A 25,047-nucleotide genomic window follows, 5' to 3' on the forward strand; every position below is an offset into this window, starting at 1 on the left:
ATGATTTCAATTATAAGTTCTCTAGAAATAGCAACAGTGCGACATTAAGTCTGTTTATCGGTACATGGTACTCTCTTTCGCTGCTGGAAATCACTTATTACTCCCATGCGCACACATGCGCGGTCGCGCATGAACACACGCACACACACACACACACACACACACACACGCGCGCGCGGGCGCGCGCGCGCAATCGCACACGCATGAACACAAAAACAGCATCCAGCATTTGCATACGCGAGTCACTGACAATAGAGTAAAAGAACTTTAGGACAACCCAAATCCAGCGGTTTCTTTGCTGATCAAATTGCATTCGAACTACTTAGATTTGCCCACGAATATGTTTATTACGTAGCTATAGAAGAAACCCGATTGTGTATACAAATGTAATCGCAACCACCAGGCATGGCAGCCCGTACACACCACTTTCCTCTCGTAATACAACAAGTTTATGAATAAATAGATAGATCAGTTACACACTATCAAGCAACTGTAGATCTGACTGCAGTCTTGCACACATAACAATTAAGCAAAGAATTCTAACGATACGCGTGATTCTCGCTAGTCTGCACTTTGTGCATGACATCTTCAAATTAACTCAATAATGGTCAAGATGTTAGTTTACCCTTGATTAGTAGGACTTGATTTAGCATGTAACTTTATCAATGTTCTGAAATGGCTCATGGCCAGCGATGCCCTCAACAGTTTCAGTAGTAAATAATTAATTCAATATCTGAGCTATGTGACACAGCCTCAATAGTAATTCATTTATATCCATACCATGTGGCTATAGCAAATAACTAATTCATTTATATCCTTGCGATGTGTCACATAGTACGGATGTAAATGGCGTAGTTACTATTGAGGCTGTTGAGGACGTCGCTGGCCATGAACAATTCAAGAACATTGATAAAAGTCATAAGCTAAATATATTAGTTAGACATCCTCCGAGGCTCGTTACCTGGACTGCCAACTCTAACGCATTTTGCATGAATTTCAGCTATTTAGACCAAATCTCATGTCTCACCACGTAAACCCCATGCAGTCTCATGATGGTTGCTGCATCTTGCACACTTCTAAACAGATCACCCATCCATTCACAAGACAATATAATATGACACGTGATATACGTATATAAGGTGCACACGAGTCTGTATTGATTGCTGAGTTTCTAGGTTCGTGGCCCCTTGCTCAAAACGGCAGTTTCATCTCAAATATGGCTACAAGCTGCTTTGGTTAATTCTATTTATTGAGACATGCCTTTTGTCATGCACAGCACATGCTGTAGTACTAGTCAGCTTTCTTGTCTTGGAGCAGGCCTATTGAAAGTTGCAGTTATAATTGTTGTGTATTTATCGGAAATCGAACAGAAACGTTTGCTACTAAACAGCCTTCTCTAGAATCAGATGTCTCACGCTGTGCGTGCGTAACGTCCAAAAAAGTTTGCAAGTTGAGCAGAACATGACTGTGAGCACTACGTCAGTCCACTCTGTGAATGTGAACAAGCATAGAGAGAAAATGGCTGGTGAAGGTACGAAGTAGTAAATTTGAGGAACTTCATCTGGATTGCTACTGTAACTACTACTTTATAATAAACAACAGCTATCGTTTGTGCTGACCGATCTATGTTGATTTCTGTTGACGTTGAACGTCGCCCATTTGTGAGCATCTTAATTGTGAAGATGATGTGGCGTGACCTTGCGCAATAAGGAGAGAAAACAACACGAACAGCAGCGACAAACGGAGCAAGTTGGACACTGTTGTTACAGATAAACTCAACTGATATATCACAGTGTTTAGTGTAAGATAGAACCTGTTAGGACCAAGGCAATCGAAGTGTTTTTATAATTAACAAAGACATTTGACAAGAGCCTAATTCAAAAACACTAACATTAGCTAACATAGAAACAGGAAAATTTGTAGAAGAAAATATATTCCTTGCACAACCAGCATAACGATCAGATTATATAAGAAATTACAATCAAGTTTTACACAACAGTTGATTTGATTGCTAGTCTAGAATGCAGTTTCCAGTGCAAAATGTCGCAATACAGATTCTTTAATTCAACTTAAACATACCAAAATACGAGTATAGAAAATTCATGTAGTAAGGAAACCCATTTCCATATACGTCAACGCTATCGCCTTTCTTTAAGCTTCGGATAATGCCGCTGTATTTTGTTCTGTCTCCACCGCTCATTTGGTAATACATGTACATCACTGATCCACCATTTACGCGCAAGTATGGAGACGCATGACCGCTGGACTTGTCGACGTGCAGTTGTACGTAAATATAGTAAATGCCATCAGATGGAACTGTAAGAGCTCCGTTGCTGTAAGTGATACCGCCCACTAAAAAGGACGAACCGGACGTCGACCAGTACGTTATTACACCTAGAAACACGTACACAATACTCGCATCAGAACTCCAACACAATATCACTATTGATAACAAAAGCGGTAGAAACATGCTTTCACCTGAAATAGTGTAGGTTCTACTTGATGATCCTCTAATATAAGCAGCAACCGGCATTTTGCTTTCCACCCACTAAATTTACAATTATGGACAAACACGTTAGTGCTAATATAGTTACCTTAAGCTAACACAGATATATAGCTCAACCTGTAAATTGCAAGTCTATTTAAGTAAAGCATAACCATATCATTAAATAATTGTCTTGCACGTACTTTGAATAAATACATAAGCTATTATTGTTATATCCGGATTAATAACCTGTCCGGATAATGAACTGGACGCCGGTTAATTAATCGGACGTCCAGATTTTAAACGGGACATCCCAATTCCTAACAAGTTAACCATTTGTACGGTTAAGTAACTAGTTGTTCGGTCTCTGCAATCCGGATGAAGAGCTGATTACTACATGACTCTTTAGCCACTTTACCAAATAGTATACACTTTGACAGTAACATTAAGTCAGATGTAACGATCAACAGAATGTCACCAAACAACCATGCATGCATTTTCATGTCGACAACTGGCGCACAGATACGTGCTTGAACACAACTTTCTGCCTTCACGCAACGCATGTGAAAGAGCTTTTGACACTTCAAACACGAAACAGTTGGACTTAAAAATTCCTCTGGTAGACGTCAGATGCAGTTTACAGCGATTGCAGCAATGGCTGGTCTCAATCTTTTGACAGTAACTTGCACCTCTTTCTCCAGGCATGAAACGAGGAAATGAAGTTATACTTCCCTTCAAAATACATTGCAATAGGTGCTGCCTCATTTCACTCTGTCTGTATCGGACATAAGATGGATCTATTCCAGGCGCTACGTCAACCGCAAATGCCAGAGCGAACAAACCACAGTCACATCCGCCATTCTGTTTGTGAACAGACGCTACTTTAACCTTAAGAATATCTTTTTCCGTTCTCTAAATTAAAGCAAGTTGAGCTTGAACATCCTGTGATATGTCACCCAGAAACAAACTGCCATAGAGGGTTACTTCACCAGCCTCGTCACTTGCTGACGTTACCCAGTCATTTCCACGAGAGTGATGTATTTGAATGGACTTTGTTCGCGATACAGAGAACTGCAACCTATTGCTCAAGAGTGTGTTTTGAAAGCCGTTCCACAAAGGCAAACTAACGTGTATCAGCTTTTTCCCAGTATTAATTATCAAGTCATTCAGCCAAGCATTGGAAGAATCAAAAATTTTGATGTCCCTTTTCCCGATTCCTATAGACGTTCTCGTAGCAATTGACGAAGCAGTTATTGTCCCTTGTCGAGAGTCAGGAGAGACTGAATTGCCGGGCTTCTTGCTCAAAGTTGCTTCCTCGCTCAAATTAACTTCTTGTTTCCTCTCGTAGCACGTCTCTTTTTATGGCTGGCCTTAGTTGTCTGCAGTCTTACTCTTAGCTATCCAGTTAGTAATCCGGACATCCGGTTAGTAATCGGGCTGTCCGGGTTATAAACTGGTTAGCAAGCAGGTTGGAACATTATCACATTCATGTACAGTTGCAACTATCCCCGTACAACGGTTTAGTGTATGGTACTATGAAGATGGATGTCAAATACAAGCCCTGCACTGTAAACACTATGGGCATGTAATTTAATGATTTATTTGCATTTGTGTCTTGTTACAAAAATTAAATTATTCAACTTATCATTTACGTTTCAGGTCATGCATGAGTTAAACGCACACATACAAATTGCTATATTGCCAGCTGTTTAGAAAACATTGGTATTACATTTTTCCATCGAGCAGTTATCGTGAACTTGTTAGTCATAAAAGAAGCAAGGATGTATTGCCACTGCAGACATCCTGTAACTGCAAATAATTTCTTGCCCAAAAAGAGGCCGTTTCTCCATCGATATTGAAACTATGTGCAAGCTGCACTGAAAGAATTCGTCTACTTGCAAGGGTTTGGAAAAACTGTTCATTTTGGTAGAGTAGCAAAAAACTACTTCCTTGTTGAACGCTCTTTGCTCTTTGTTTATTGTTGTTTATCCATTGCTGCCTCAAAGTACAAGCCGAGCATGCATCAGTCAAATCATAGTTAGAGAAAAATATTTAGTCTGCCCGTATACCTAAATTTCATCGACGATTTGTAATTTCTGGTTTAGCAAATGTTTTTATTGAAATTAGCTACTTCGCTTTTCGGACGTCCTACTGGTTACAACAGGACTTGTGCAAATAAATTCCACTGACAGCAGTGAAGATGTCTGCAGCAGCAGCTCTAGAGCTCCCACTATACCTACATCCGGTCTAGTACAATATACCAGCCGTTGGCGTTTCGTTTAATTAAAATAACAGAAGAGAGCCGTGACCGTTGATCAGATAGTACATTTCGTTACCTGTAGTTTCCACTGTTCCAGTCCTTGTACCTATAACACATAACGATCCCATAATGTCTTGGAAAGAAACGTTACTTTTCATCCATGGCGTACCCTTTGTAAAAGTCCCTTGACCGGGTTAAAATAGCGATTTAAAACATCTTCACTCATCTAGCCAAAATCAAACATTATCATTACATTAGAAATTCAGCTCAATTTCAAACCTCTGGTCCAGCGATACCCTGCGGTCCAGCCTCTCCCTTTGCTCCGGGCAATCCAATGGCTCCCTAATAATAAAGACAAATAATTATATCAGTGAAATCATTGTTTATTCTTTTCTATTGTGTAACGCACTTTTACTCCTTTCGGCCCATGCGGACCTTGCGTTCCAACAGGACCAGCAGATCCCTTCATACATTACAGAAATTAGTTGTAGCTTCATAAGAATTTATATCGTGAAATCATACTGGAACACCATCCAATCCTTCTATGCCCCTCGGACCTGTTGGACCTCTATCTCCCTAAAACAGCACGAGCGTAAAATTACAAAGGCTTGACAATGATATTAATATATTTGTTAAGTTTGTTTGCCAAAATCAGCTTACAGATAAATTATGTCAAAATGTATCAAAACATGAAAACAATAATCTTTTAATATCATCGTTAAAAATTCTTGTATCTATGAGCAATTTGTCAATCGTATATTTATATTTTAGTGAACTCTGCAATATTATCTTGTGAAGCATGCAACTCAAAAATTCTAAGTCAGACAAAAAAATTTGTGAAATAGAATATTTCGATAAACAAAACTCTAGTTGTTGCCATTTTCCATGCCTTACCTAAAGTCAAAAGTGATTCAATTCCAACAAATTAAGTATTTAGCGACTGCAGTAGTCAAACTGTTCAAAAGAGTAGATGTAGTTGCATACTTGCAAATTATATTTTTCTTCATGTATACATGTGCATGCATTTGTTGGTGCTAATCCTAAAGATTGTTTTGTAAGGTCTTGTTCAGAAAGTTGAGTGTTAGCAACCATTAGAAACATGTCAATTTAGTTAGTTTAGCATTGGTAGGTTTTGATGAATGATTGCGGTAATGCATGTAGATATTAACAAATGCCAAACACAACGTTATAGTAATATTTTTAACTTAAGATCTTCGGTTAGCCGAAGTCTTCCTTTCGTGAACCAGTCCACAAGCCTGTTTAATCTTTAGAGTGTGTTTTAGACAATTGTACATACTTTCTGACCAGGTAGTCCAGTTTCTCCTCTAGCACCTCTAGGCCCAGAAGAGCCCTGAAAAAGAATTAGATAAAAACTCTGTTTTCAATATGTACGAATTCGTCTTACCACTGGTCCAGTCTTTCCAGGTAAGCCTTGGGGGCCAGGTGGACCTGCTGGACCGATTACACCCACCGCTCCCTGCACAACAATTAGAAGTAGTTAGTCAATTTGTAACATAAATTATTATTTATTAATTTGTCAATAATTTTTGTTTTTAATGACTATCATACTGTTGATCCAGTTTTTCTCGAAGGACCTTGTGGACCCGGTGGACCTGGAGGACCGGTTAAGCCTGGAAGACCCTGTAAATACACAGAGAGACTAGACATTGCTAGATGGCTGATTTCATTAATTTACTGACTTGTTTGCCTGTAGAACCAACTGCACCCTCGTCTCCTTTCTCACCCTTTTAATAGAATTACATTTAGGGTAAGTTTATGGCAATTCTAAAAACATTCTTCAATGCTTGTTTCTTTGTTTGTTCATATTTCTGTTTAAGGTTCTGTTTCTTTGCTTGTATGTGTGTATGTGTGTGTTTCTGGGCGTGTATGTGTGTGTTTCTGGGCGTGTGTGTGCGTGCGTGCGCGTGTTGTAATTTTATTGTCTGTCTGTGTTTCTTTGTTTGTGTGTTACCTACTAAATCATTAATTAATTAATATCAATTGAAATTTGTATCCAGACGACTGCTTAACATCAGTAACAACAATTTTTTCGCTTCAAAACACTTGAAGGAAGTATGCTTCTTCAGACTGCACTAGCCATAAAATATGATTAAGCAACAACAGATAATGTGTAACGTTGAAGTTTTGTCAAACTAGGAATACCACATAAAATGTTGTCTTCAAAATTAAACCAGCAGAAATATACGTATGCACTTCAACAAATTAAATGACAGTTTGCTATCTATTGTACCAACCTTTGCTCCAGTACCACCTAATCCGCCTGGGGGACCTTGAGAACCGGTATGACCCTAAGTTTTACATAAAGATAATTAGTATGTAAACATTATATTTCAATTATTGACTACAACTATGTATTTTCAAATATTTTTTGTGTTTTGCCAATCACATTTTTATCACTGCTATGTATTTGTGCTGTCCAAAGAGTATTAGTTCTACATGCGAACAGTAGTCTTAGTCTTATGGCAGAATTGCTTGAAGCAAGCGGATGTCATAATAATGTGTAGCTGTGAAATTATAGCAAACTAACAATTATTGTGTATGTAACGTGAGAGGAAGTATAAGTTTAAAATAATAATATATTTCACTTGTACTAATAGGCAGTGCTCTCTCACAAACGAGAGAATACCTACAGCACAAGGAGAAGATCTGGACTTACAAATACCAAAATATACAGACAATTAACTGCACTGACTGGGGATGAAATCAATCATCTCTTCTTATTCAGAAAAATCTCGTGCTTTTAGATATAGACTAGGAGGAAGTAGCCGGCATTACATGCAAATACAAATGGATATTGAAAGGGTATCGTGTGGATGCCTTTATTACAAGCACTCTAACCGGTATAACACAACATTACAAAAATCCGGCTCTCAAACAGTGACCAGTCAAAAGCCTCACTGGCTACTACACGTGTCCCGGATAACTAATATATACATCAAGCTATTTACATGTGATAGGCTACAATACTATATTACCTCTCCGCACAACCCAAAGCAAAGTTTTAAGAGATTCATTTGACTGGACCTCACTCTTGCACATTGACTGCAACAACCCTGAGCGTCGCAAAATACGTTCGGACACTGTAAAATTAATTCAAATTCCTTGTGCGTGAGTGCTGGTTTCCAAATTATAAAGATAGGTATTGTACAGTCGAGCGAGACCAATCTTCTTTAGCAAGTCCATGCCTAACAGATTTGTACATGCGCCTTTCTTGACGAAAAATTGGATAGAGGTCTCGGTATTACAAAAGCGAACAAAATGTTTGAAAGTAACCATGAAAGACATGATAGCACAAGGAGCGTTTCTAAGCCGTCCCGGTGCAGCTAACTTTGGCTGTCATAAACAATTGCATGACTGCTCATTTACAAGAGACACGTCTGTTCCAGTATCAATACGAAAATCAAGACGTTTACTAGCAATGTTTACCTCTACAAGGATCTTACTGCCTTTCAAATACACATTATCCATTTTACATATCCCTTTACAAATAGACTCAATGCAAGATTGAGAAAAGTAAGATTCATTACGTTCGGAATCGTAATGATCGGCTGCGGCAACCCTTGATCGCCTGTGACTCTTCGTTCTGAAACGGGGGAGGGGTTGGCTGCGCGAGCCTACGATACGAGTAGCTGTCACACTAACTGCCGCGCCTTACAGAGTATCCGTGCTAACGCCAGCACTTGACCTAAGGACTGGCTTAGAAGGTTGGTTTGTTCGTAAAGTTCCTGTAACATGTCTTCACTGTGTAATTCCATGACATATATACGACATAATACGACTGTCGTATTCTCACGGATCAAAACTACAATTTACGGCAATTTGCATTAGCACATCAAAATATGTTTGTACCGTCTCACCTTGCTGCTGCTGTCGTCGATCTAATCAAACCTCCTCTGCTATAGTGTTGTGCTTTTGCCGGAATAACATTTTGGTATGTTCTATAAGTTGATTGGTGGTAAAATATTTAACTTGTAAAGGTATATATATATATATATTTATAGAACGGAATTTTCTAAGATAAGTCGTAGGTCTTCACACTTAGGCATTTGATATATCGTACATTCCACATCGTCTGAAATGGTATGATCGCTTCTGGCTAAATGAACATAAAAGATGAATGAATTCAACACGCAGGTGTTATATCGTCTAAGAGAATCTTCTCCCTCTATTTCTTGAAACTGACCAACGGACTTGCAAAGTTTGTCAAACGCGTGGTACCCTAACAATGGTTTGCGTTCTTCATGTTCGTAGCAGCAAATTGTGTATACCTTTAATATACTCTAACTGTTATAACACAACACTACAAAAATTGGCTCTAAAGAGTGCCCAGTCAAAAGCCTCATCGGCTTTTGCATGTGTTCCGGATACTTAATATTTGTACATCAAGCTATTTTCATGTAAATGAATTACACTACAATACCATAATACATTGCATCTGCCAATTAACTACAGCGGGAAAGGAGACCCGGTAGAAGCCAGAAAGCCAGCTACCGATTACTCACCGCTCCTTTATACAACAATTATTTCTTTACTACGCAGATGATTGTCTGTGCAGTACAGTATCCCGTATTAGGCAATCAAACAATAGTGTACCCAAAAATAATTATGGGCGTCGTTGCTCATCTATTTTTGTTTGGTCTAATAGAGTGACTTTATGTATATAATTATACAGTAGCGAGATGGTATACGTTGGTAATAAGATATTCCTAGACATAATTGATATCAACTACTAGCGAATAACCCCATTGTAACCCAAAAACATGTATATGGATAGATATGTTTGTAGACAATAGCGTGCGAGTTAATACTAACATAATTTTGAACCATTTAGTGTTAGTTTCAAAAAAATCAATGCTAATTTTGAATAAATTAATATGGATTTTTAATCCCTCCATTTTTCCGTCTCTAATAACGCCGGATCAAAATATGCAAGTCTAAGGAACAACTTTCTCTTACATACAAAGTACAACTTTTCATATGTTTGTATGCAGTCAACGACCGATTATACCGTTGTTCTTAATGTCCAACTTAGTCTCAGACTCTGTCAATAGTTTCCCGCCAATCAATGTAGCGATTTCGGCACTTATAGAGTAGAGCGCACAGGCGTGCGCGCGCGCGCACACACACACACACACACACACACACACACACACACACACACTCACTTAGCGTCGTCCCCAGACTCTCTCGCGCTAGTCTTGTCCGGTGCCCGTATGACAATTCCAGGCGCGAGAGAGTCTGGGATCATCCCGCCTACTTCCTGCCAAATCTCCTTACTATATGCTCACTAAGAGACACCCCCGACGTCATCAACTGTCACCCCCAACGTCATCAAGTGTCATCAAGTGTCCCGTAACTTCAAAATCAAATTAGCGTTAGTCTAATCCAATAGACGTACCACACGGGATGCTATGACCCTTGTTTGGTGTTTGCAGCATATCCAGCACTTGCAGACAACTGGAGCATGTTGAAAAGGTAAGTCTATGGAGTGTTGGTGACCGCTGTCGTGTAGGCTTGTAGTCTGAGATCTACAATTGGTTGGCGGAGTGATGACCTTCTTCGTAGTTCACACGCGTTTGCGCGCAGACTAGACTCTGTAGCAAAAAGCGCGCAATGACAAGGGAAGGGGTTGATCTTGACATGAAACTACGGTCTGGTGGGATAACTTGAAGCTTCCAGCGATTTTCTTTCGCGAAAAGATGTATTTGTTTCCATACTTGAAGACTTCTCGAAGGGTAGACGGTAGTTTCTTGTCAAAATCAACTCCTTCCCTTGTTATTGCGCCATTTTTGCTACACAGTCTGGTCTGCGCGGAAATGCTAATGACCGCCTAGGACATGCGCGTATGAACTACGCAAAAGGTCGATCCCGTGTGGTACGTCTATTGGATTAGACTAACGCTAATTGATTTTGAAGTTACGGGACACTTGATGACGTTGGGGGTGACAGTTGATGACGTTGGGGGTGACACTTAGTGAGCATTTATTAAGGAGATATGGCAGGAAGTAGGCGGGATGATCCCAGACTCTCTCGTGCCTGCAATTGTTATACGGGCACTGGACAAGACTAACGCTAGAGAGTCTGGGGACGAGGCTACACTCACTTACTCTCTCTCTCTCTCTCTCTCTCTCTCACACACACACACACACACACACACACACACAGACACAACCACACACACACACACACACACACACACACACACACACACACACACACACACACACACACACAGACACACATACACACACACACACACACACACACACACACACACACACACACGCACACACACACATGCACACACACACACACACACACACACGCACACACACACATGCACACACACACATATGCACACACACACATGCACACACACACACATGCACACACACACACACATACACACACGCACGCACGCACACACGCACGCACACACACGCACACACACACTCACTTACACACACTCACACACACACACACACACACACACACACACACACACACACACACACACACACACACACACACACACACACACACACATACACACACACACACACACACACACACACACACACACACACACACACACACACACACACACACACACACACACATTGACAAGCACTCCCACACACCACACCCCTTCACCTATTACAAACAAAACACAAAAATACGCACAAACACACATTCACACACCTGCACAGACACAGACACAGACACACACAGACACAGACACACACACACACACACACACACACACACACACACACACACACACAGACAAGCACACCTACACACCACGCCCCTTCACCTATCACAAACAAAACGCAAAAATTCGCACAAACACACATTCACACACCTGCACAGACACACACACACACACACACACACACACACACACACACACACACACACACACACACACGCACGCAAGCACGCACGCACGCACGCACACACACACACGCGCGCACGCACTCGCACACACGCACCCATGGACGCACACTGTTACATCAATAGAAATAAACAAAAAAATTGCCAAAATTTAATCAAGCTAACGATATATTCTACATGAGCAGCAAACTTACTCGAATTCCTGGTGGACCGGGCACGCCAGGAACCCCCTGCATCAAAATTTCCAGTGCATCAATAGTCGTATCACTGACAAAGACTTGTCTGCTAACTGACCGGTTCTCCCTTCATGCCTGGACATACAGTAGCTTCAGCGCTCGAGTCTCCGTTGCACCAAAAGATGGAGAGAATAAGAGCAAATAGACAACAAGGTAACTTCCACATATCAGTGTTTCACGTCGGATAAACAACACAGCGCGCAACGAGCCGCCTGATAAAATGACAAGTGACGGAGTAGATGCGAATATATAGTATACGTGATCATGTTTCCCAAAAGTAACTCCCTCGCCTAGACCCACGCTTCGTCACTTCTCATGCACGTCGCCGTTGCATTGAAATGTTGTTGGGAATGAATGACATCATGTTCTAAATGCGTATACGTGGGCTTTCTTGATTGCGTGCGCGTCTAGTAAGTTGAAGTTGCAGTAGCAGGTCTGGCCAATTAATTAATAAAAGGGGGTTCCCCTACCCATGGCGATACACGTGATAATAGAATTTCTTAAACTGGACATTTAGAACATATCTAGACACTTAATTAAAACTGCCAATGAAATTACTATTGTTAAGCTATTTAGTCTATTCATGAAGCTGGATCATCACTAATATTCTGTGTTTATACGTACATAACAATACTTGACTAAATTTCCTTTTAGTCACTATGTTCTTCCTGTCACCTCACATACTAATACTCCCATATGATGCCAACATAATGACATGCATTTGAGGATCCGACAAGCTAGCACTTCAACATCTTTCTCTTCCTAAAATCCCAAAACAAAGAACTAAAAAGTATACAACACGTCACCACGTAACTGCAGAAAATACTTCAAAGTTGCAGTTCCATATTGGCATGGTCGATGCAAGAGGAAACAAATACAAAACTTTCTGTATTTCTCTGTAATTTCGCTGGACACCTTGCGCTACACTGGCTGTTGAGAGACAAGATCAGAAATGATTTATTTATTACTTTGTTGTGGTACTAACCGGTTACAGAGACAGTGCAACATTTCCTAGAAAAATAGCCGATGTCCAGTTTACTGACTGCATCTCGCAATGAGTCTAAACTGTAATATGACAATATCACAGAGCATTCATACTGGCAACATTGTATTAGCATTAATTATATCAAGCCAGCTTTTTGAGGTTCTCAACTGTAGGTATGTCTGTTGTTGCAATCCTACACTCGAAAAGCTTGTAAACACACAACAATCCATCCATTGACCCAGACCATACATGTATGTAACTTCTTAATGCTATGATTGAGCCTTCATTGAGACAATAATCAGTGTTTACCCTCACCCTCCTCAATACAAAAAATGTAATCAGCTCCATAAAATAAATGTTTAATTTCACATACAATGGTACCAGGGTTGCTTCAATAAAGGGATTTTGTCAATATGTCAATAAAATAGGTATAACCAATATCTGATTTAATTGTACTTGATATAAAAATTATTCTACTTAATAAAGCTCAAAATTGTTCTTAATAAAGACAAGAGCTTCTGTCCTCTCAACTGTGCATCTGTTGCGCCTGTCATTATAAATATTACAAGCATTAGAAAAAACCCATTTCTGTAAGAATGGAGGTCGCAGATGTATTCAATTAATATTGTACAAGCTTGCATAGTAGTTGCAATATTATCAAGGACAATTCAGACAACATACATGTACAGAATAATTGTGCATGTTCAAGCTACCACCTAGCATCACGCAAGATTGACAGATCCTGATATAAACCCAATATGCCTATATCAGCTGCTATTCCAGGTGCAAATAATAATTATTAAGACTGCAACAAAAACATGTTACAAACTGTATGTAGACAATACATTAATTATAGTCATACATACTAATCTCACATGGTCTCAGCCAAGTCTCATTCCCAGACTCTAGTCACCTCACTATGTCTGGCTCTTGTATGTTGCTAAGGACAGTTAGTGAGAGATGGAAACCAAACACAAGTGAGGTTAAAAGTATGTGAATGACACTAGTCTCAGCATTCTGAGACTGCTGTCTGTAATAAACACATGTCACAAGACAGACTTCACAGATGGGTTTTTTTGTTTGTTGCCCAAGTATTACAGCTCCATTCAACAGAATTGTGTTAGAAAGACTGTATTAGAAAGACTACTGTCTTCTTACAACACGTCACTGGAACAAACACAAATGATATCCCAGAATAACTAGCTTCAAATAATACACCACAACTAGCACCACCATCATCACCTCATAACATATGTCATACATCAGTAGGAGTGAACAGCATGTTAGATTCAACACTATGTTTTCTTTTAGTTAAAATAGCAATAACTGATTCTAAAATATATAATCCATTGTTATGACGTAATCTGATATAAGTTACAACTAAAAAATTTCGGTTACTTACTAAAGTTGTATAAGATGTGTATATTCAATTGTGTACAAATCTAATCATGAGTCATCCTACTCGTACTAGTATTGATATAATGTAAGAACATTTAGTAAAATAAGTCTGTATTTTTAACAAATCAATTAAAAAGAGAAATAACCAATTGTGACTGGTGCTAATATCATCATTCTTACCACTCTGCTTTGGAACCATCCACCAAAAGTACAACAAAGTCAAACTTTGTTATCTCAACCGCAGGCAAGATACTAGCGGAGGTATGTCTGCCAATTACAATAAGAAACAGAAGTTAGTACAGTTTGATTGATTTACAGTTTCACACTGTGCTGTCCCGTATGTCTGGTCTGCTGTTACACGCGTGTGCATGAGTGCGCCTCCGTGCTTTTCCGCGGTCGTTCCAGACTATTACATAATCAGTTTCAAAGGACTTTTGTGACACGACAGCATCATTTTAGTGAGAATGTCGATCGACGACCTTCTGTCTAGGCCAAGAACCTTGAAGAACACTAAATTGATTAAGCTCTGATATAATTCTGTTGCAGAACAAAACAAACCAGTGCATGTAACTGCAACTGGACCGAATCCATCTTCAACACTTTCTCTGTTGGCTTGGCGGCTCACACGTCGAGGTCCCGGATAATTTATGGATACCAGACCTCGGTATGCGGGAAAGAAAGAAACTACATGCCACTACAGTCTACATGACAACTAAAATTGCTAAATTTTACTGTTGCTAAAATAGAAACGTATTAGTAAGACTGGATTAAATGAAAGACGTTATCGTACACGTGTCCCGTACTTCAAGTCAACAAATCGTTTCCTAGGAAATTGTGCAAAAATCGAAGATTGCAAAGGTTGGCCTGCCATAGGTTTTTTATATATGCCTAGGGATGGCTAGATGAATAAACTAAAATTAAAAGCAAAGCTCTACAACACCGGGTGTTCCCAGGCGGTCTCCCATCCTAGTACTGACCCGGCCCGACTCCGCTTGACTTCGGTGATCAGACGAGAACCGGTATATTCAAAGTGGTATGGTCGTAGGCAATGAAGATAACAAAGTGTAGACTACTTATAGTGTTCAAAGCAGAGTTTGTAGAAACTTCAATTCTATGGATGTCATGTTGTGATCTAATTAAAAGAATAAAGAGACCATTGCACATGAGCATCAATATGATAATCATCTACAAATCGACACACAGAACAAGTCTAGAAAGACTAGCTTACACTGTCTCATTTGTGACTTGATAGTCAAGATCCACAGCTACAGTCTAGAATAGTAATCATAAATGGGTGCTCAGTTCATTCCCACCTGTGCTAGCGAGCACGGACGAACACTCAGTTTACCTTTTGACGCACTACTAAACTGTCACAAAAACAGTTACTACAACTCAGATGCTAGATAAGGTGAAACAATGCTTACGCCTAATTCAATATTGTCGCCATGGAAATAATCTCAGAGTGCCGTCACATAACGTGAAGTATCAATTTTTTAACCCATCAAGAAAGACAAGAATTTATTGAAAATGACCAATTTGTAACAGCTGTCCTCTGTATGTAGGGGTGGTGCAACGCAGTCACTCAATTAAGTGAGCATAGTTTCCATAGAAACATCTTAAGTGATGACGTCACGTGACGTAACTATTTTATGTTGGCAATTTCTTCGAAACTAGCAAAGAATGATTCGAATTTATGAATTCATAAACGACTCCCCAGTGGGTAGGGGTGGTTGCAAACTGACATATGTACGGACGGACGGACTTGTACGCACGTACGGACGGATACTCAGTTTACCCTTTTGACGCATTGGAGAAAACTCGCTCGCTTCAATCGCTAGCAAATTACTATTAGGGCTTAATTGTAGTGAACAAATAACTATGCGTACGCTCATTATAATCTAATCCTTGCTGCTGATTAGTGTTAGTTCTGTTAGTATTAGAACAGTCTGGTTTTATGCATGACTTTGTACAGTGTGGGCAGGAAATAGTGCAGAATTAAGCCACGAATAGAATTCCTGTAAGATTGCAGACATCATTGATCATAGTAACAGTTTCGATGACTGTTTACAGCATGTGTAACTGATGCATGAGAAAAGTTGCCAATTGGAAAATATTTGTGGGAGAAGCAACCAGATCAGCATCAGAAATATCGCTATCAGTGATCTACGGAATTCCATGGTCTCCATCCTATTCATTAACCACATTATTCTATAGCACATATTAACAAGAAAACTGCCGTTAAAGGTGAGGCAATACACTATTATCATCAACTTCACATTTTCATTTGTTGTTGATGTAATGCTATGTACATGGCAAAAAAAGATATCAATTCAAGCTTTCCTGCCTTCATTATGTAGTTTAGTATAGTAGCGTCATGAACTCTTGTTCTCTAGAAGTTGCTTTGTCCGAAAGGCACTCAAAGATCGAGTCTCTGACTGGGTGCAATGCCTCCATGCAACTTCAACTCTTGAAATGTTAAAGATCACACGAATACTGTTGCTGCTATAAAGAGACAATCACGACCTCCCTTCGCTGGTCTCAAATCTCCATTTCGGAGAACCGAGATGATGATACCCGGATGAATTAAATGACTGCAATGTTACATGAAAACCGGCAGCTTCGCGTACTATAAAATCACAACACCTTTCATCGTTAGCCTATCGTATCACATACAGCCAATGACTCTGATTACAAATCCAAGTAAATAATTATGTAGCTAAACTTACGTGTGTTAATTACAATGCCATCCTTTATTGCCAGCCAGCGCTGAGGAAATTCATAGTTTTGAAGAGCAAATACACCGGAATCGTCTCGACCAATGACCATAAATAGAGCTAAAGACAGCACAGTCGCTCAGCTTATATATACTAGACTATGTAATAAAAGAATGCTTCAGTTGTGATGATGTATGTACATAGAATCGATTATTAGTCACGTGACCTGTTATTGCCATGCCAAGAAACCTTCAATGATATTGTAAGGCATAAAGTGATCACACAGTCAGTCGACAATTAGAAATAAAAGTCCCAGCAGTGTGTCATCCAACCAGACTTAATTTGTCATTTCCATTTCTTCATTAATAAAATAGATCATCTATTGCATGTATTTAATGCCAAGTGGCTGGCACACAATCAAAGTAATAAAATAAAAAATAGAAAAAATCATGTTAGTACATTTGTCTGGCTTTCTGTTCATCAATCAATGCAATCGATTGCTCAAACAAATACAAGTCACTATACAAAATTTAATAATCTATGTCACAATTTTGTCAGTCTACATCTTTCATTGCAAAGTGCGTTAATTAATCATCTAAGAATACTCAGTAATCAACATTCGGTACAAGTCACAAGACTGTAGCTTCTAGCCATTTACGTATAAAGTGTCGAGAACATAAGATTGCATTTACGGACATTAATTAATACCAACAGTCCATACAGTCAGACTTCGTTATTCTGACAGCCAATAATCCAGCACCCTCACTTTCTGATGAAGGTACACACATAAACCAATTTACATCGGTCACTGTGCATTTGTCATGTTAATCCGACAGAAACCAGTGGGTTGGAATAACAAGATCTGAATGTACAAGTACATGTATCCTACTGTCTCTGAAAAAGCAAACAAAAAAAGTCGTATACGTTCAAGCTCACTACCACCGCGTGCATCCACACTACCATCATCGTGCATTCTCAGGCTGCACCCCGACGATAACGAGACCAAATCAATCATGTTTCCTGATTGAAAAGATATTTACATACAGATGAATCAATAACTAATAAGTTTAATCACTTGCTGAGAACAATTACCAAACCACAGCTGCTTCCATCATGTAGAAGTATAGGTTCATAATGGAAGTCTACTGGCACCTGTCGCAAGCCTAGAACTCTTGGCTGTTGCACCCTTTGCGATGCTTGTACTTCTAATGAACTTGACCGAGTGTAATCTAACTCTGATCGTACGACTTCGACTTGGTGTCGTATCCCATGGTTATGAACAGCCGTGACAGGTCGATATCTTTCTTCGGTATCTAGATCGTCTGTCTATACGAAAGCTAATTAGAAAGACTCGTACACTAAAAGCAAATTTCCAATTGACATCGACATCAACAAACAGTGTAATTTATTTATACATTTATTTTAAATTAATTAATTATTTATTTACTTATTTAATTATTTACTATTTAACCAAAATAGCATGACAAGTGACAAACCAGCCTGTCTTAGTACACAGAATGTTGCAGCACATAAAATTTACATAAAAGAACAATAACGACAAATAGAATAACTGTTAAATGTAACTCGGATAAAATGTACTATTAATTAGTGTCTGTTAATGCTCAGCAATTATATGTTCACAATAAACAGGACAGTTTAGTTGTATGTATATGTAGTATGTATATACAGCTTGTAGATAATGGGCACACTCATGCACAAATACAGACAGACACACAGACAGACACAAACAATAACAGACAGATTGTATTAACATTAAAGATACAACAAAGTAAATCTTCAAAAGTAAACAAATCCACATCAGTCCATTACTTTGCTTATCAAATCAGACCAAATAAATTAAAAACCGAATATCCCAAATTTGTCTACCTCTGCTTGACCATCTGAGAAGCGATCTATTCTTCATAACATCACTTGGCTGTTACATGCCTGTAGTAAAACAGAGAGGCGGCGTCTTCAGTCAGAGAGAACTTCTACTGCCCTTTTGGTATCTCCAACGGCTTTTGCCTTTTTGCCAGTTCGTGCAGAAACCATTCTGCTGCCAGGATCCCAGCGACAAATTAGAGAAATGATTGTGGGTGTTAACAAATAGACAGACAGACAGACAGACAGACAGACAGACAGACAGACAGACAGGCAAATTGTTTTATTGATTTTAACTAGAAACTTAAAGATACAACAAGCAAATCTTCAAATACAAAGTACACAAATCCACCTTAGTTCATTACCCTGCTCATCAATTCAGACCTAATGGATTATGGTCTATCTCTAAATTTGTCTATCTCTACTTGACTATGTCAGGCAAGATATTTTTCGTAACATCATTGACTGTTACATGTCTGTAACAGAACAGAAAGGCATCGTCTCCAGTCAGTGAGAAATTCTACTGCTGTTTTAGTATCTCCAATAGCTTTTGCCTTTTTTGACACACTAACACTATTGGGTCTCTGAAACATTTTAAATAGTTTTGGTTGTAATAACAACCATTTATGAAATATATGAAAAAAAACAGACAGGCAGACAGACAGACAGACAGACAGACAGAGAGACGGACAGACAGAAACACACACACAAACGCACGCAAGCACACACACACACACACACACACACTCACACACACACACACACACACACACACACAGACACACACACAGACACACACACACACACACAGACACACACACACACACAGACACACACACACACACACACACACACACACACAGACACACACACACACACACACACACACACACACACACACACACACACAGACACAGACACACACACACACACACACACACACACACACACACACACACACACACACACACACACACACACACACACACACACACACACACAGACACACACAGACACACACAGACACACACAGACACACACACACACACACACACACACACACACACACACACACACACACACACACACACACACACACACACACAAACACACACACACACACCAAACTTGCAAAAACAACATCCTACCTCTACAGTAAGACTAATATCCGACAGTGACAGTAGTCCATTAAGATTGGGAACGTCAACAACTCTCAGTTTGTTAATTCTTCTCACCGATTCTCTTTCCATATCAACGGTCGCCAAACTAACTTTGACTACTGAAATCTCGAGTGTCTGACCGCCGCTTGGTGAAAGCCGAATTTGAAGTTGAAACGATTTATCAGACGAGAAAGGAAACGGCTGCGATAACAGAGGTCCGGCTTTCTCCCAGATGCAGTGTCGTCGTCTGTGGAGCAAAAGAGTTCTGGCATGCAGACAAGCAGTGAAACGAAACGGAACGTCCGCGTGTTGGCTGACCGAAAAGATGTACGGTGATGAAGACAATGAGGCCTTCAAGACTGCAGTCTCTCCTGCATGCAGAGCGATGGCACTCTCTTTAACTTGGTAATCTTCTGGGTACGGGGCCATTCAATATCACTATCCCGGATAGCCTTGTGGGGTTCGCTAAATCGCCTAAATATAAAACAGATACTGACAGGAAAACATTTTAATAGTGTTGCACGCCGTCAGAGAAAAGGCGAGACGCGGTATCTCAATCAAACGTTTACTAATAGTATTTATTGCTGTTAATTAGATTAATGTATAATAATTTACTTAATTATTTAATAGCTAAAGTTCTTAACATTTCTTGTTGCAAATCTCAGTTAGTCTCGCGTAGCCAGACCCTTTTTCCTCGTCATTCTTCCTACTTCCGCGAAAATATTTTCGCGAAGTATGACACGGGAAAAGGGTCTGGCTACGCGAGACTAAGTCTCTGTAGATAAATAACCCTACAATAATAATTAATGTTCTTTTGAGAATCATAGTTCGTTGATTCCTTTCTTACGATAACTGTTTATTAATTGTAAATTAATTAGTTGTGAATCCAAAGCTATAGAGTTTTTCCCAAGCTATCAATGTGTCAGTGTCTCAACAATGTATTTAGTTACAAGCATTCATGTTTGGATTTTGGGATTGAAACGTACAGTAAATTACACTGACAGTCTAGCTGGAGTGCAGAAAACGTTAATTTAAAAATGTGAGAAATTAAAACAAAATGCCTACAACACCGGGTGTTCTCAGGCGGTCTCCCATTATAGTACTGACCCGACCCGACTCCACTTGACTTCGGTGATCGGACGAGAACCGGTATATTCAGAGTGGTATGGTCGTAAACGTTGACTATGAGAAACTTTACGCTACTTGTAACAGTATACTAGCTGAGTATACTTGGCAGATTACCGATGCCAGCTACTGTACATCGTGTATATTTTATCTACTACAAAGAATCTAGTTTCTGAAGATTTTTTTTGCGCTCGTGTTCTTGTGTGATTGCTGCGTTTTTGAGCAAATGATAAAAGTAGCTCATTAGCTTTATATACGTTTTTCCACAAAACCAAATGCCTACTCGCCAACGTTTCTCAATCTAGACAACGCATGCATGGAGAGTCATCAGTCGCGTGATCGTATAAATTTTCTTTGTCCAACACAGATAGTTCGGTCTGCTTCAGAGCAAACACTTTCTCGCAGGATAAATAAACATTTCTATTGCAAATTATACTATGATTGCTTTTGCCAACGTAACAATCTGCTTTCGAATTGATCATACTTTGCAACATAGGTTGGACTCCAGAATCACCTGTCGCATTGACAAAATTTGAAAAACTGTATTTCTCTTGGACACACATTGATGTGTTGTGTTTCAGAATATTAATGTTAAAACAGGTCTGCAATTTTTATTCTCAGAGACTTGTATGTGATGAGGACATGTAAAGTTTAGCTAAGCAACAGAAAATTTCTCAAATGTAGCTTCATTTGCTAATAAGGCAGATACATCAAAGTGCAACATCAACACTGTTGGAAGTGCACATATCGATTCCAATTCAATGTCATATCGTTAGGGTTGAGGTATCCAAACCGTTCCAAACAGCACAAAAACGGTTTTTCGCTCTAACATCACCTGTCTTCAACAGTATGTAGCGCCAGTCCAACGGTCTGTGTTTGCATTCTTCTCGAATGCAATGCTATAAATAACTTTTTCTGCGACAGAGTCAAAAGAGAGACAGCGATCAATGATTAGCAAACAATCCCACGTCGTTTGAATGACGTTTGCAGTAACGTCACAACTAGCGGCGTATGTCTGTCCATTAGACAAGTCAGACGTAGACGTTGCAGTAGTGTTAATCGTACAATTGAGCAACAGTGACAAGTCCCATGTTCTAGCTAGACTCCTCGCCGTTGCAGGTTGAACAGTTCAGTCGTATGTTGGTGCTATTAACATTGCTCATCGGAGATCGAACAGAAACGTACGCCACTGAACCGCCTTCTCCAAAACAAGAGCTTAAGTATCCGCATTATTGTTCTCCAGTGACGTGCTCAAGACAGTTTGTACTCGGAGCAGAACATAGTCCTCAACACCGCCGACTGTAATCCTATACCAGCGGCCCGGAGAACTGTCTAGCAAGTATAATAGGTCGACAACTGGATCTTCGTCTGAACTAGCAGTGTAAGCATTGTTGTCCGATAAAGATCGATTGTACCTGAACTTGTTCTTTGTTGCTTTGTGCCAATGTGTGACGTCGTCCAGTCACGATCAATTTGCAAAGAGAATGTGGGGCGACCTCGCGTGATAGAAACAGAAACAGAGACGCTTACGTGAACAGACGCAGCGACGTAGACGAAATGATCTCAACGGTATTAAAGCTCGAGAGCGTGCTGCACGGCTTTGATGATCCAATTACAATATGAAACGTCTGTGACAGAGAGTATCTGTCAAGCACAATTACATAGCACTTAATTTTTAGTCTGGTGTAGTCTGTAAATTGAGGCTACAGTCACACCGTTTTGTCTTCCTCGTCACATCATTATCTTAGCAAGGGTGTAACAAAATACGCATACCAAAGATGTCGCCCGACTAGTACATGCAATGCAAAGACATGCTAGAGTCCACTTTCTTCCGGTGGACTTGACTGTATCCTCTCACAAAATATAAGGCTAGCGCAATAAATTGAAGCACACTGTGCCATCGACTCCAGTTCGGACGGGCAGATCAAAACACCAGACAAAAAATCGACGTCCTTTCACCTCCACAGCAGGGACGTTCACCATTGCATTCATCCAAAAACGTGTATGCATATGGTAGCGGTCGATGAAGTAGATCAGAACTTGCAAAGACTGACGATAATCACCCGCGTAATCTTCCCTACTACGTAGCTTCCCCACCTTCTAAATGCTCTTACAGTCAGCCCTATAATTATCTAGCAAAAGCAACACCCCGAGGGTTCAACTTTCTAGCAAGAAGATGCGTAGGCAGACAGGCTTCGATTACTGTATACTAGACGGCCAAATCTAGAAAGCATGCAGTAGCGGTGTGCTCAGCGATCAGCATGGCTTTAGTATGCCTCATCTACGGCAAGAAGAGAAAACACCACGTCAGCCTTGGTCCGTTTCCTTACAAAAAGAACATGATAGTACCACGCATGGCACAGCGGCTGGTCAGGCTCCAGTTGGCTGCAGAGAAAGTCAAGCCGTCAGACTGACTGACAGCTAGAGTGTGATCTGACTATTTTTTATCCGAAGATAGTATAGATAGATGGTTTACCGAAATCTTCTATTCGCCCAACGCCAAATCGTACCTCGCATGCCATGCCAAATCTAGAAGATATTCTTTTCTTAGATATATACTTACGAGATCGCCACTTGTTGTGTTCGTCGTTAATTCCGAGACGGAGAGGGAGTTCCTTACCCAGAGAGTGCTTTGGCAAGACGTTAGCATTGGCAGATACACAACACTCCAAACCAGCTACCACAGTTGACGACGTGAAACAAAGTTTGACGAGCACGAATGTCTATCTATACATACTCGTGTATATATATATATATATATATATATATATATATATATATATTATAAATCAAATCGTCCCTCACTTATGTCTGCATAGGAACATCTTTACTAATTGTGAATGGAGCGTTCTGGAATCCATGTAAAAGAAACATTTCACAGCGTTGTAAACGACAGAGGAATCTCATCGATCGTGTAGAATATGTGGCTCTATAACATGCAGTTGTTCGCGTTCGCTGCCAACGGAAATCACATTGATGCCTAGTGTTATGTTGTCTCTGTTAAATGCAATCAAATAAAGCAAAGGAACGAATTATCGCATTTCTTGGATTAATGAAAGTCAACGACTGAAATATTGAAGAACACGTGCTCCTTGCAGGCCACGCCACTGATCCAAATTGTATACAACAGACATCATGCTCAATAACTGTAGTGCATGTGTACGGCAACAAACACAAGGCGAGATCCGTCTAGACGCGATTCGTATTGGTATCTCGATCAGATGTTTACTTGTTTCCAATTTCTTTAGTAGCTAGATAAGTTGCTAACATCAACTCTGTATTTGTAATAATAACTTTGATTTTCTACTCTTTAACTTTCTAATTTTCCAATGTTTATTCTTTAATTTCTTATTTGTCGATTTCTTCAAGATTTAATTAACTGTTAAACATAAGAATTTTCTGATCGGAATTACAATAAAAAGTGAAAGAAGGAAACAAATTAATTGACAGATTAGACTACAGTCAGTAGAAACGGTTAAAAAAATGGAAAATTGAACAATAAACCTACAGCACCGGGTGTTCCCAGGCGGTCTCCCATCCTAGTACTGACCCGGCCCGACTCCGCTTGACTTCGGTGTTCGGACGAGAACCGGTATGTTCGAAGTAGTATGGCCGTAGGCGATATTGAGTAGAAACTGTAAGCTACTTATGCATGCATGGTAGCTAAAGCAAACTTGCGGAAGCCTCTAATGAGAGAACATATTTTCAATGTGATATAGAGCAATCAGAAACAACTGGAATTGTAGTTCAATCATTAACTATCCATTTACTATGACATTTACAACGTTTACCATGTACTTCTGCAATACGTTTTCCAATCCGATCACCAGCTAGGCCACGCGCACATATCATTAACTTCCCCGTCATCTTGCCGTTTTGCAGGAT

The 25,047-nt window shown here is 39.8% G+C and overlaps 2 protein-coding genes, 1 long non-coding RNA gene, 2 other non-coding genes and 1 pseudogene across 6 annotated transcripts; all 6 read right to left on the minus strand.

Moving 5' to 3' along the window:
* Window positions 1-1,974: 1,974 nt before the first annotated feature.
* On the minus strand, window positions 1,975-12,091 carry LOC134184241 (collagen alpha-1(X) chain-like). The gene is made up of 14 exons (XM_062651877.1): window positions 11,958-12,091; window positions 11,858-11,893; window positions 7,001-7,054; window positions 6,446-6,490; window positions 6,315-6,386; window positions 6,151-6,222; window positions 6,043-6,096; window positions 5,268-5,321; window positions 5,155-5,208; window positions 5,025-5,087; window positions 4,915-4,971; window positions 4,822-4,851; window positions 2,479-2,548; window positions 1,975-2,394 (listed from the first exon to the last, which is right to left on the minus strand). The coding sequence occupies exons 1-14, from the start codon at window positions 12,063-12,065 to the stop codon at window positions 2,060-2,062; spliced, it is 1,104 nt and encodes a 367-aa protein (XP_062507861.1). The 5' UTR covers window positions 12,066-12,091; the 3' UTR covers window positions 1,975-2,059.
* A 320-nt stretch (window positions 12,092-12,411) lies between these two features.
* On the minus strand, window positions 12,412-23,554 carry LOC134184242 (uncharacterized). 2 transcript variants are annotated; one of them, XM_062651879.1, is made up of 7 exons: window positions 23,551-23,554; window positions 14,841-14,879; window positions 14,696-14,781; window positions 14,463-14,549; window positions 12,885-12,964; window positions 12,726-12,829; window positions 12,412-12,661 (listed from the first exon to the last, which is right to left on the minus strand). In XM_062651879.1, the coding sequence occupies exons 2-7, from the start codon at window positions 14,871-14,873 to the stop codon at window positions 12,557-12,559; spliced, it is 495 nt and encodes a 164-aa protein (XP_062507863.1). In that variant the 5' UTR covers window positions 14,874-14,879; window positions 23,551-23,554; the 3' UTR covers window positions 12,412-12,556. The 2 variants fall into 2 exon arrangements, with proteins under 2 accessions (XP_062507863.1, XP_062507862.1); XM_062651878.1 differs by lacking the exon at window positions 23,551-23,554 and having other exon boundaries at window positions 14,841-14,927.
* On the minus strand, window positions 15,211-15,329 carry LOC134185135 (5S ribosomal RNA). Its single transcript, XR_009970754.1, has one exon. It is a non-coding gene; the product is annotated as a 5S ribosomal RNA (ribosomal RNA).
* Window positions 16,473-18,099, minus strand: LOC134185057 (uncharacterized). The gene is made up of 5 exons (XR_009970734.1): window positions 18,089-18,099; window positions 17,957-18,016; window positions 17,763-17,890; window positions 17,009-17,116; window positions 16,473-16,908 (listed from the first exon to the last, which is right to left on the minus strand). It is a non-coding gene; the product is annotated as an uncharacterized LOC134185057 (long non-coding RNA).
* On the minus strand, window positions 21,096-21,214 carry LOC134185138 (5S ribosomal RNA; annotated as a pseudogene).
* A 1,109-nt stretch (window positions 23,555-24,663) lies between the features above and the next one.
* LOC134185141 (5S ribosomal RNA) lies at window positions 24,664-24,782 on the minus strand. The gene has a single exon (XR_009970756.1). It is a non-coding gene; the product is annotated as a 5S ribosomal RNA (ribosomal RNA).
* Between the last annotated feature and the right edge of the window lie 265 nt (window positions 24,783-25,047).

This window comes from Corticium candelabrum, chromosome 9 (genome assembly GCF_963422355.1).
Source record: "Corticium candelabrum chromosome 9, ooCorCand1.1, whole genome shotgun sequence".
NCBI lineage: Eukaryota > Metazoa > Porifera > Homoscleromorpha > Homosclerophorida > Plakinidae > Corticium > Corticium candelabrum.

Coding starts and splice junctions, on each gene's coding strand:
- LOC134184242 (XM_062651879.1), bottom strand. CDS start 14,873: ATGGATTCGGTCCAGTTGCAGTTACATGCACTG. Junction 12,965..14,462: donor GATGGTTCCAAAGCAGAGTG/GTAAGAATGATG, acceptor GTCATATTACAG/TTTAGACTCATTGCGAGATG. Junction 12,830..12,884: donor TTGCACTGTCTCTGTAACCG/GTTAGTACCACA, acceptor GTCTCTCAACAG/CCAGTGTAGCGCAAGGTGTC.
- LOC134184241 (XM_062651877.1), bottom strand. CDS start 12,065: ATGTGGAAGTTACCTTGTTGTCTATTTGCTCTTATTCTCTCCATCTTT. Junction 6,097..6,150: donor CTGGAAAGACTGGACCAGTG/GTAAGACGAATT, acceptor ATTCTTTTTCAG/GGCTCTTCTGGGCCTAGAGG. Junction 5,209..5,267: donor AAGGATTGGATGGTGTTCCA/GTATGATTTCAC, acceptor TAATGTATGAAG/GGATCTGCTGGTCCTGTTGG.